The sequence below is a fragment of the Perca flavescens genome, chromosome 3 (assembly GCF_004354835.1).
Source record: "Perca flavescens isolate YP-PL-M2 chromosome 3, PFLA_1.0, whole genome shotgun sequence".
Classification (NCBI taxonomy): domain Eukaryota; kingdom Metazoa; phylum Chordata; class Actinopteri; order Perciformes; family Percidae; genus Perca; species Perca flavescens.
Genome location: NC_041333.1, coordinates 29,952,229 through 29,964,869, shown reverse-complemented (window position 1 = coordinate 29,964,869; position 12,641 = coordinate 29,952,229). Strand labels below are relative to the sequence as shown.

The 12,641-nt window shown below is 41.4% G+C and overlaps 1 protein-coding gene across 2 annotated transcripts in view; it reads right to left on the bottom strand.

Moving 5' to 3' along the window:
- Nucleotides 1-290: 290 nt before the first annotated feature.
- Nucleotides 291-12,641, bottom strand: part of zgc:153039 — an 83,390-nt gene continuing 71,039 nt past the window's right edge. For both annotated transcript variants that reach the window (XM_028573277.1, XM_028573276.1), the window contains 3 exons: nucleotides 7,184-7,358; nucleotides 4,528-4,674; nucleotides 291-3,188 (listed from right to left, as the gene is read on the bottom strand). In XM_028573277.1, the coding sequence (XP_028429078.1) occupies nucleotides 2,230-3,188; nucleotides 4,528-4,674; nucleotides 7,184-7,358 (1,281 nt within the window). In that variant the 3' untranslated portion in view covers nucleotides 291-2,229. The remainder of the gene's footprint in view (nucleotides 3,189-4,527; nucleotides 4,675-7,183; nucleotides 7,359-12,641) is intronic.

Here is a 12,641-nt window from a genome sequence, read left to right as displayed (position 1 = left end):
GAAATGGAATCCATTTCTGCCTGGTTGGCGGTGAGGGTGACTGTAGGACAAGGTAATTTGGCTGGCTGGCACCCTCTAGTATCTCTCTGTCCTCGCCGCAGAGCTATCTTACCCCCTATTTCCAAAGTTTACCTCACACAAACAAGTGTGGCAGACACAAAAACCCTCAGCTCTCCGCTCTGAGACGCACAAACCGGTCTTCAGCTGAAATGAAACAAAGACCGGACGGTTGTTAAGTTTGATCTGGCTTTTGCAAACAATCTCCTGAGGAAGTAAAAAAGAAAAAGAAAAAAAGGACATAATACAAACCTTTATTTTTTTCAGTCAAATCAGTTTCCATCTTGAAAAGTACATATATATATTATCAGCAGGAAATCAAACACTGAACATTTCATCTCTCCAACAAATGATTATTATTTTTTTGCATTCCTGTGAAACCCAGGACAAAGATTGGAAGAAATGTAGTGTGAGTGGTTTGGTGAGGAGTGTGGTGTCCAAACAAGACCCCTCGTTGGAATTAAGAAGGATCCCATTAGTCCACAAGTAAACATATATCTCATTTCAAACACAAGGATATCGAGTTCTAAATCCAAGTAAATCCTTCAAATATGGATCACAGATTGTCAGGATGCATCTACAACTGAAAGCATCTACTTGTGGATTTTAAAATTCAAGATTGTTTTTTTTACAATAAACCTGCATTGATCTTAGAGGATATATATTGCATCAATGTGTCAGGGATACTATGTGCCACAAAATGCTACACAGAGATGATTTAAGTGAGACTAGGTAACTGTTGATAGAAGAAATATATCCTATTTGTTGAATTTATAAGGAGCAATACGTACCTTTCTCCATTCAGTACACTCAGGGGTTTCGTTGTTGTTATTATATTGTGATAGATATTTCTGTGCAGTTGATGTTAGTGAGTCAGTTCAGCAAAGGGGACATAGGTTCACTTTAAATATTACAAATACTTTGGGAAATGCACTTCAGCATTGAGGCGGGTGAAGCAATGTGGTCACTAGTGAGTAAAAACAATTCAAAAAGCGGAGTACCTAAAATACATAAAAACAATCAAAATAATATTGTGGATAATCACAGTAGTTATTGGCACTGTAAACATGTTTAAGGCGTTTTGGAGAGATGTGCAACATGCACTTTGGCAGAGGAAAGACAAAAGTGCATTTGGAAAAAGAGGAATGTCTTCCTAAAGTCCCACATCAAATTACTTTTGGAATAAAACTGATATAGTAGCACCGTCGTTATTATTGTACTAACTGTTTCCTTTGTTCTAAGTTCCTAAAATGGAAAAGCAGATTTCCTGCAAATGATTGCTCCAAGGTGTAACACAGTCCAACTTTCTGTCCGTGATGGAATGAGTCCAAACTTTTGCTCCCTAACTAGCGAGGCACTTTTTGATCTCAAGGCACATGGAATGGTCATTTTAAGGAATTTGAGCAGCAGCACACCAAGAAAACATTTCAAGAAAAGGAACAAGGGGAGTCAGAGGATACTTCAAATTCAGGTTAGAACGTATCAGGAATTAGACGTCTCTCTCTATCGTAGATATGGATGAAGAAGTAGGCCTAAGTGATGGAGGGACAGAGGCGGAATGGCAATCTAAATGTTCCCCTGGGGACCTGACCATTTCATTCTGCTTTTGACTGGCTTGTGTTTGGCAGGTTGTAAATTTGTCTGGAAAGTGATTAGCTTTACTTGGGTACATTCAATCAGTCTGATTGTTTTATGTGTACATTGCAACAAGGTTGACATAATACAGTAGTTCAAAATCATGGTGCCTTCAGAAGCTTGATGGGAATACCAGAACTACAAGCTGACGACAGAAAAAAACGAAAAAGAAAGGTTAAATATGTAGCCAGTCAGGATTTTTGTGATCACCAGGTGGCCAAGTATAATATCCGGGAATTCATTTTCAATATTCTAAAATAGGCTCTAGAGCTATAGTGCCAGATATTGTGCGAGGCAGTGCAGGTGGTATCAATGAGTCAGCAGTGACATCACCGTATGGGTCGAAATTTCAAGGGCTGTTTTCTCTTCCCCAGTCTGTCGTTGGGAGGAGAGGCCAGTGTCGGGGTACTGCGGAGGTCTACAGTAATGCTGCACTAGGAGTGGTCCACACACTTTCAGGGAGAACCTTCTGCTAAACTCAGCAGCCCTCAGCAAACCGAAGGAGCGCTTCCCTGAATGCGTCAGGAAGGGGACTGTTCAAAGGTCAGTGGTGATGACAGGCGTGACGCCGTGGATGAGCAGCGTGGGGCCCAGGTCCTGAGTCAGCAGGTCCAGCTGGTGTAAGTAGGTGGTGTAGCAGCTGGTGTCAGCTGGGGGACGGGGTAAGTACAAGAAACGCACAGCGGGGGCGGGCCGGGCCGGGTCCAGGATCAGCTTATTGACGGCTGACAGGTAGTCATTAGACAGGCGCGTGGCGTTGCTCGGGAAGCTATTGACGTAGTCGTTCTCCTCTTCTTCATCTGGTCTCTGCTTCTCCTCTTCTTTAGCGCTGTCAGCGGATTGCGACGACTGCTTCTTGCCCCACTCGCCCTGGCGCTGCCAGTGTAGCGCCACCTGCTGGTCCCACGGCACCGAGTAGACCTGAGCTTTAATCCTCAGCTCTTTCAACAGCTGGCCCAGCTTCTCCCCGGAGCCTCTCACGCTCCTTCCTTCCTCCACGCACAGGAAGAGACGGAGCGTGGCTTTGCGCCAGGCTCTCACCATGTTGAGGATACACGCCAGCTGCAGCAGGAACAGAGAGCAGGTATCGACGTAGCTACTGCTGTCCGGGCGCAGGAGGTTGACCGGCCAGACGTCGACGTACACAGCTCCCTTCCCTGGAGAGGAGGAGGGCGGCGAGAGGACCTGGGCTCGGTCAAAGTCGTTGAAGTATCGGGCAAGCACCACATTCTTCAGCATCTTCATGGCGTCAGCGATGATCGCTACGTACTCCTGGGATCCTAGAACCTTCCCGTCCCCGAATTCACCATAATCCTGTCTGTCGCTGGACCCCCGCAGCGAGGCAAAGTGGAAGAGAGGGGACTGTTGCTCTAGCTCGTCCAAGGAGCCCGAGGGATCTCTGGGCTGACTGGTACAGAGCGACGGATCAATCAGCTTGTCCTTTGGAAGACAGTCGTCATAGAAACCAAGGACGAGGGTGTTAGGACGCATCCCACCTGAAAAGAGAGGAAGGCGGAGAAAGATTCAAGATTCAAGATTCAAAGATTCAAGAATCAAAATCCTTTATTAATCCCACAATGGGGAAATTTACAAAGGAAAGATGAGACTACACCATTTGTTACAATCTAAGGCCGGTTACACACTGGATGCGTGGCGTGAGCGTGTCAGCTGCGTGTCGTGTCCGTTTATATTTCGGCTCCCACGTTAACAGGTTAGAGTTTGCACACTGCCTGCTCGAGCCGCGACGAAAACGCGTGCCTGCTAGAAATAGAACCAACGCCTATTTTTCACGCGACACGCAAGCGTGTTGGAAGCGTTTCCAGGCAAAATAGAATAGGAAAAGATGTTTATATGTCATTTAGACACGAATACATATTAATAAATGACATGTTGAGGTTTGAAAGCCTCTAGGTTTTGATATAAATGCAGATATAAATGTAATAAAAAAAAAAAAAAAAATCGATTTTCTAATATTACACCTGTCAATACAGAACGAAATATTCTGTAGCCAATTTTGCCGTCAATATTGCCGACGTTGTCTTTGCTGTAATCAGATCAGTATATATTTATGTTTAACATGGTATTTCATATTATCAATGGGAAACATACATGTGTCCAGACAAGGCTAGCAGCAGCAGCGCCACGTCAGACACGTTTCTGGTGTGTAAAGACAGAAAAATCCACGCAACTGACACTGAGACTCCACGCTCACGCCACACAGCCAGTGTGTAACCGGCCTAATACAAATCATTTCTTTATCATTATCATTGATTTTGTGAGTTGTTAAGTTAAGGATAGAGGTTCACCCATTTTATCTGAGGAAGTGAAAGTAAGATAGATGTGAAGAAGACCCTGGAGTGAGAGCCAACGAGAGATAAGAGAAAGGGCTGAAGAAAAGAAGAAGTTGGACAGCATTGCTGAAATAAGTTAAAATATCTGTAGGTATATCTGTAGTAATAGGGAAGTGCTGCAAAGAGTTTAACCGTAAGCCCTGAATAAAGTTGAGGTGTCAGTTTCAGTGTAAGCACTGAGAGAAACTGAAATGACAGCTGGATCAGAATTACTGAAAACAACTCAAATGGAAGTTCTGAAAGGAGTTACACATTTGTTCAAAAATCAGCCAGCTCAAAATTCCTGCCTGAAAACAAGCTGAAATACATAAATTATAAAATTTAACATTTAAAAGATTTAAAGCCATTATGAGTAGAATTTCAACATTTACAACTTTGACGCCCCTAGTGGTCAGAGTGAGATAAATGGGCTGCACCAATTCTAACCAGGATTGCATAGTTTTTCTACAAACAAAAATCTTTGTGGTGATGTGGTGACACTGACCTAATCCAGAGATGAAGAGTAGATGTTGGACCCCATGACGCACAGAATCGGCCAATGTTAAGTTGACAAAAGATTTGATGTTGAGATTGTCCACCAGAGACAACCAGGAGTCATACTGGGACTGCAGAGGGTCGGACGGTAGAGTGTCTGGAGGGTGGAAGAGAACACAATGGTATGAGGTGAGTGATATAGCTGACAGTTCAATAGAAGTATGTTGGGATTCAGAGAAGGTAAATTAAATTATTCTGCATATTGGAAATGTCTGCATTTCCATAGATGGGATTATTATTAATAATGTATTGTTCATACCTCATTATCTTTTAATTTGATGCCGTTTGATGCTGTGACTTTTAGTTTATTGTGACCCCATTTATTCATTATTTGCACAATACCATTTCATTTGTAGTACCACCTCACCTTTGTAGCAATGGCCCTGTTCCTCAGCATTACAGTAGGTTTTTAGTAGGTCTTTCTAGTTACATAATTTAGTGTTTCCCTTACAATGATGGTCCAAAATGATGTTAAAATGCACAGTTAGCACAGTAGCATAACGCTTGAAAAAACAACGTTATTGTTTTTTCAAGCACCAGCTCTGATCCTACAGCAGAATCGCCCCTGGATATACAGTACGGGTCAAAGAAGAGAGTAGTGAAGTCAGTATGACAGAGCTGGAATTAAAGGAACAGCATGAGAGAGATAAAAGACAAGATGCTGAGAAGTTGGGGGGGGCGAAGAGAGAGAAAGATGCAAGCACAAACAACAGCGTAGACAGAATGTTAGACAGAGAGAAAAATACATGGCAGCACAAACAGGCAGGCAGGTGATCAATCATCCAGAAAAACATCAATATGTATGTAGAGTGCAATCTAGAGGCCACATCTGCAAGTTTCACAGACAATTCCTGTGGTAGTTTAGGTTGTGTAAGGATCTGTTCAGACTTCGAACACAGTTGCAGAGTATGAGGGAGTGCCACGCTAGCAGCTAGGCGAGCATTATAAAGTGACACACGTTCGTTACGGAAGTAAACGCTGGACTACAATAGAGCTGTTTGGAGCAGTTTGTGAACAGGGTTTTCTCTGGAAGACGGTAAGTCCCTTTGGGGTGGACTTTGGGCTTTTTCACTTTGTAAACCTATAACGTGCACAAAAAGATATATAACACAATAAAGGAAAGGGGAAAAGCCAAAAAGCATAATATGAGCACTTTAATGTAATTATGTGAATGGTTGTTCTTGTTTTTTTGCCTCATCAGAAGGGCTCTTCAGTGGATATTGGATTTGGATTTTTTCCTAACTGTAAAAAACTCGAGGATTTGGATTCTGAAGACTATTCAGGGCCAGTCCCAGTCTCCCATCAACACAAAGCACCCCCCCACCGCCCCCCCAACAAAATCCTCAAAAGACAAAGAAAACAATCGATGACCCTGCTCTTTTAAACTCTGTGAGTGTTTGCCTCAGCAGAAAAGAAGGTAACTCCTCCGGAGCATTGCGTGCGTGATTACTTCCTTCGAAATAAAACAGCAGCAGATGAGCCGATGTCATGGAGAAAGGTCTGGCATGCTAAAAAGGTCCATTAAATGATGCACTGCTCACTGTGAAACAGGGATGCACTTTGCCAATTTGTACATATTCTTTTACTACTTATACAACGTTTTGAGAAGACAGACTCAGTTATTTTAAACCAGTCCTGAATGAAAACATTTAAAGTAAAGTGGCAACATTACTACTGTTTCCAGTAAAGACGAGTTCAACAATTTGCTATTAAAATTCAGCAATAACGTTGAAGTCGACAGTCGAAAAAACTAGCTTTTAGTCTTGTCATTGCTGCCTCTAAATATCATAATAATGTTAAATTATCCAAAAAACTATATCCCATCACCATCCCTAATTGGTTTTGCAGATAATGAACAGTCACCCTGTCACACTGTGCTGGATTAGATATGTAATGGTGCAGAAGTAAACTTTCAAGCCCTCCTGATGATCTGATGAAACACTGTGGTTTCCTAATCGTTCACAGGAGAAACAAGTGATGTTTCGGAATGTTTCAAAGTAAGAGTCCGTTCCATTATGACAGTTGAGTGTAAAGTAAATGTAATATAACACAGTCCTTCCAGAAAAATGCCGAGTTTTTTTGTGATTGTTGCAGGCAAAAATCCTTGATTATGCGGCACGTTTTCTTAAAAAATGCGATGGAATATGCGGGATATTTATGCAATTTTATGCGATGACATTGCGGGAACTTGCAAAAACTGCGGTTTGATGAAAAAGAGAAAAAAAAATTTGATGATCTTCACGTCGCGTAATTACGTAATCACTTCATAACGTTCCCATGGCAACAGCGGAAAAATGGCTGCTTTTGAGTGAAGTAAACGCAACATTTTTCAACTTTCTGCTAAGACGTATGTGACTTTTTTGGAATGAAAATGCGGGGATAATGAAATCATGCAAGGCCCGCATATTTTGCGTGAAAATCGGCAATTTATGCGGCGAAAGTGCGGTGTATTTGAAAAAATGCGGCCCCCGCATAAATATGCGGACTTTGGCTGATTATGCATTGAATTATGCGATTGCATAATCGCGTTTCTCTGGAGGGACTGATAACAGGTATCATAGCCGAACACGGTCAGCCGAGACTTAACAGTGGGCCGGTGTCCTTACTGAGATCTCCAAGCTGGACGTGTCCCAACACGTAGAGGCCGCTCTTCTTGATGTCGTTGATGAATTTGATGAGGCCCACACTGCTGCGAGGGTTAGAAACCATCAGCAGGACCTGAGGCCTCCAGAACTTAACATGGTCCTTCCTCACGTCCAGCATCAGCAGGTACTTACGCACCTATAGGAAAGAATTGGTTAAAGGGTTGTTTATTGGAAAGTGTTATTTTTACCCCCAATCCCAGTTCTTCTTTAACCCCGTGGTCCATACCAGTGGACTCAAGTGTCATTCATTCACTGAAGTCATGTGTGTAGGGTGGAGTTCCCCTTAAGAAAGAGATGTCTCTGCAGTTATCTGAGACTCAGAGCTCAGAACTTAAGTCCATTTTAATTATGCTCCCTGAAATTCATTTCTGGAGGTGATGTAACTTACACACACAAGCAGTCTAGATTTCTTTCCATTACCTTTTTTAATTTATATATGTAAGCCTACGGATTTGATATGTTCCTTATGCTTGCAAAATCACAGCAGGCTTGTTACGCTCAAGCTATAGATGAGATAATTCACCATAATGAATTTCACCTGTTAGTTTCAGGAAGTCAACACAAGGATGATAATAAAAATACCACTGAAACACTTAAGGGATATGACAGTTCCCTAACTGGTACAGCAAATAAAAAATGCTTACAAAAAACAACAACAACTACAAACTAGACTGGACTACAAAACTGGCAGATATGACAATGCCAAAACAATACCACCATAAGGTCAATTTAGTAGCTGTTCTGGAGCTTTCAAACATATTACATGACCTTCATCAGCAGAAGGAGTTTAAGGCCTTAGAATGAACTTGAGCATTTAGGCCAACATGGATGAGAAGTCCTTAAAGTGCTCTTTTTTTGGTTGTAAATTTGAAAATCTACAATTCCACACCGACTTTATCTGCTGTTTATGTGCTACTGTTGATGTTTGTTTGCATCTGGTCTAATTTGTTCCCCCTATACATTTGTTTTTCTCATTTTATTCCACTGTACATTGTCCCATTATCTATGTGATTTATCATGCCCAGATTTTTATCCCGTGATTTTTTTTGTGGGATTAAAGGCAAATGCAAAAAAAACCAAATCCCCCACAAGACAGATCAGGCAGCTTCAGAGGTGCGGACTGGATGAGAGTGATTTCAATAACCTGAATGAGCTGCCAAGAAAACCAGTTAAGCAAATGAGTTACAGAGATGTAACTTTGGAAAGAAGAAATGGCACAACAATTGTCCTCTTACAAATGAAAAGTTGAATTCATAGGCAATAGAACACTCTTTCGCTCAGTTCAATACACTTGGGTTCTGCTGCTACTTGGTCTGGTATGACCAGTAGCCTATGGTGGCTAATGTTAGTAACTGTATATAGATATTGCTGTTTAACTGACATTACGGAGTTATTTGTGCTACTGTGACACTACATTTTAACATGTCACAGATGAACATTTCAGTCGCAGAAGTAAAAGAAAAAATAGGTAAATACATCATGCCATTTTTTGTAATATAGTTGCCACTGTTCAGCAAAAGATACATAGGAATATAAAAAAATAATTAATTATAATTTAAAATATATACAATGCCAAAAATAGGTTACCAGTATGGATCATAAAATATATCAAACATAGATACATATAGACCTATGTATGAATAATATTAAATTTGAAGTATAGATACGAGTGTATGGTTAAATCAGAATGTTCATGATTATGTCCATGATATTGCACATAATGGCCCATTATTGCACTGTGTAAGTCCCATATGTCAGTTGTAAAGAGTTGTAATGATGAAATAATTAAATCCAATGTAATCCAGAGAAAAAGAAAGAAAAAGAGTTAGACCAAACAAACAGCGCAAAACTGGAGGCGGGAGCCAACCCAGCACCAATGGCTCTGCTGTCCATATCCTGTGTGCATGTGTACCTCTATATTATATGTATGCAGGTGCTGTTGTACTGTAACTGCACAGACTTCTCATATATAAAAACAAATAACATCTCTAATTAACATCCCATTAGGATGTGAGAACTGTGGCAGGGACTGAATGGATTGAGTGAATATATTTGTGGGCAGATGTCAACATGTGTATATACATGCGTACAAATGTGTCAATCAAACTGTTATTGGTAAAATTGTAGCCATCAGTGATTGCTAATGTACGCTTAAATGCTAGTGCGCATCATTAGGATTCTGACAATGTGTTGATGAGGTGGCATGAAGGTACCATTGAGGAAATGTAACCAAGTGGAACCAAACATCAGATCTAAACCTACAGCCTACTAGGAATGATTAACACTTCATTTATACCCTCATTGGAATTAATAAGGGATGCACGATATTGGATTTTGGCCAATATGCCGATATTTTCAAACTCATTTTGGCCGATGCCGATACCGATGTATATACACATTTTTCACCTGATATGCCGATACCGATGTATATACACATTTTTCACCTGATATATATATATACACACACACTTTAATTTTACTTTAGAGAAATCCAAGTATCTCTCCTGTACTACCTTTACCTTATTAGATTGTAGATAAGGCAATACACAAGACAAACAACATAAATTATTTCACTTGGAGGAGAATAAATGATATGCCAGTGCCACATAAGTTCAGACTTCAAACTTCAGTCCTTAGGAGTAAAATAAATAAAAATACATTTTCAAATAATCTCCTACTTGAACAGGTCTGCCAAATGCCTTACATCAGAGGCAACGCTAAACAGCCGTTCACTGTCAACACATAGCACGACATGCACTCGTTCTCTTTCTATTTTCCATTTTACAAATGTATTATCAAATGCAGCTGCTGTGTGAGAACCGGAGCATTCCTGTGAGTGTAGGTTGGACAGCTTTTTAAAGGGTGAAGTCTTCGTTTATCCACTGGGCAGTGAGGCTCAACATGCTAACAGGACTCACGCTTGATGTCCAAATGTCTGTGGTAAAGCTAATGTGACTAGCGCCGGCGAGGAGCTTTTCAATGTGACTGGCAACAACACTCTGGAGTTCAGGTAAGGCCACATCAGAAAAGTTGCGCCGGCTAGGCATAGCATACCGCGGCTCCACCGCGCTCAACGGCTGGTTATCAAGAGCAATACATTCAATGATTTTGTTGCTAAGCCCTTTTACCTTTGGGTGGTCGCTGCTGTATTTTCTAGCTTTATCAAAGGACTGAAGTAGAGGTTGCTGATGGGTTTTTGCCGGCGTTTTTTCTTCTTACTTTTCAAAGTCTCGGTGCTGCTCAGGATGACTGCTCTTGAGATGCGTAGCTAATCATATTTGTAGTGTGGAACGAGAGTTGTTTAATGCCTCCTTGCATCACTTGTGCTTTACAAGTAGGGTACTGCAAATAGCAAGTTTGTTATCTGTTTTACATATCTCGAAATACCTCCACACATCCGACACGTTGGACGTTTAAGATGCTGGTGCTCATGCTACGTTCATGGTCGTCATGTGCGCATAGTAAACAAGCCACCCTATCGGCACGGCTCATCGGCAGAAATATTCATATCTGCCGATGCCGATGATGATCATTTTAAGCTTTTATCGGCCGATACCGATGTCGTGCCGATATCATCGTGCATCCCTAGAATTAATGTCTATTAGCTCACCATGTCAAAGCTGCTGCTGCTTACACTGTCGTATTCACAGATGAAGGGTAGCTTTAAAGGATAATTATGTGTTTTCATGGCTTTTACACTCTCTACACTACATGTGTTGAGTGGTCCTTAAAGTGGAGCGAGTAACACTGTGTTAGTGTTACAAGAAAGTTGGGGAGAAAGTCATCTCTGATGTGAGCAGATGGGGGGAGGAAGTGGAGCCTAAAGCACAAGCCAATTAACACTGTAGGCCTTTTTTTTGCTGTGAGAAACACCTGCTTAAATGGAAGCACGTCATTTGAGAATGATTAAAAACTTACATTTCAAAACAATTTAAGGTTATGTTAAATAGATTTGCGGTAATGATATGAAATTGTAGGAAAAATGACACTCTTCTTGTGTTGCAGCTCCACTTAGGGATTTAGCCTGAAAAGAACCAAGAAATTTGTGCCGGTATTGACTGCCTTCAAGGTCCCGAATCTTTGTGTGGCTACACAGCCATCAATCAAAAATGAAGATGCAACAATTTCCAACATTATTACCATCATTATCACCATAACTGTTTCCATGCTTGCGTCCGGTAATTGACGTACAAAATGCAAAAAAACGAGGCCCCAGAGGCGAAGTCCAACTGCCTCCACTCATCTAATCATCTGTCTCTCTTTATCTCTCCATTTCCTCCTGTCTTGTCATCCATCAGCCTATCATCATTTCTCTGTCGCTTCAGTCTCATCCATCACTTAGTTTCTCAATCACTAACCCCCCCTGCTTATATTCTGCCTCTATTCTTCCCTTCCATGATACCATCAGCGTTTCTTGCCTCAGTTTGTCTTTTTCTTCATTCTCTTTCTCTCCTAAACACTGTTGTCAGCCGCCTGTTATCTCCCAGTGTGTTTTTTGTTGCGAGCTGTTGTGTCTCCCGTCCCTGCTTCAATGTCACCCAGTTGGCACCCTGCCACACTGGCTACTGCTATAGGGTGCAGGAACGGTGTATGTATGAGATATGTACACGCACACACTTGGCCTCTCCTGCTAGGCCTGTTAGTGTAATCATGTAAATCAAACTGGGCATCCTGCCAGGGGCAGGTTTAGAAACTTTTAAATGTGGTGTCAGACTGGAGCACAGTTTTAAAGAAAGGAAGCCATTTGTAAAATCAGTAAAAATGTGTTAAGACCCATTTAAAGCCCTGGTCCTTGGCAATAATAAACTGTACATTAGAAATAGTAACATTGTTTATGCAGTGTAATTAATGAATACCAAATAAACAACTACTTAAACAAAATAATATTAATAAATAGCTTCTATTTGTAACTCAAAATAGCATAAAGCCATGGGCAGATTATGAGACAATGGGTCCCTGGACACAGACTTGTAAAAGCCCCCCCACCCCTGCAGTACTACATCCAGACTGAAACATATAACAACTACAGATGATTTTGTGGTTGTTTTGCATGTCTTTGTGATCTATTTGTTTCTCTTTTGGTTGTTTTGCGTCTTTTTGTGGTTGATTTTCCAACAAGAAATGTTAAGAGCCACTTAATACAAGGGCTCTGGTCCCGTGGCCCAGTAGGCCTGTTCACTAATCCATCCATCCATGATACTAAGGCCAAAGGCCAACTACCCATCACCTTCTCTGATAGACCCTGATCTGGTGACCATTCAGATTCCCCTTGCTCCTAGCAGTTGAGAGAAACAGTAGAGAGACGGAGGAGGAGATGAAGAGAACAGAAAAGGGAAGGAGGGAAAGGAGGGAAAGGAGGAATGCCTCAATAAGTTAAGTGCTTGTAATAATGTTCTGCCTCCTGACAAGCTGCTGGCAA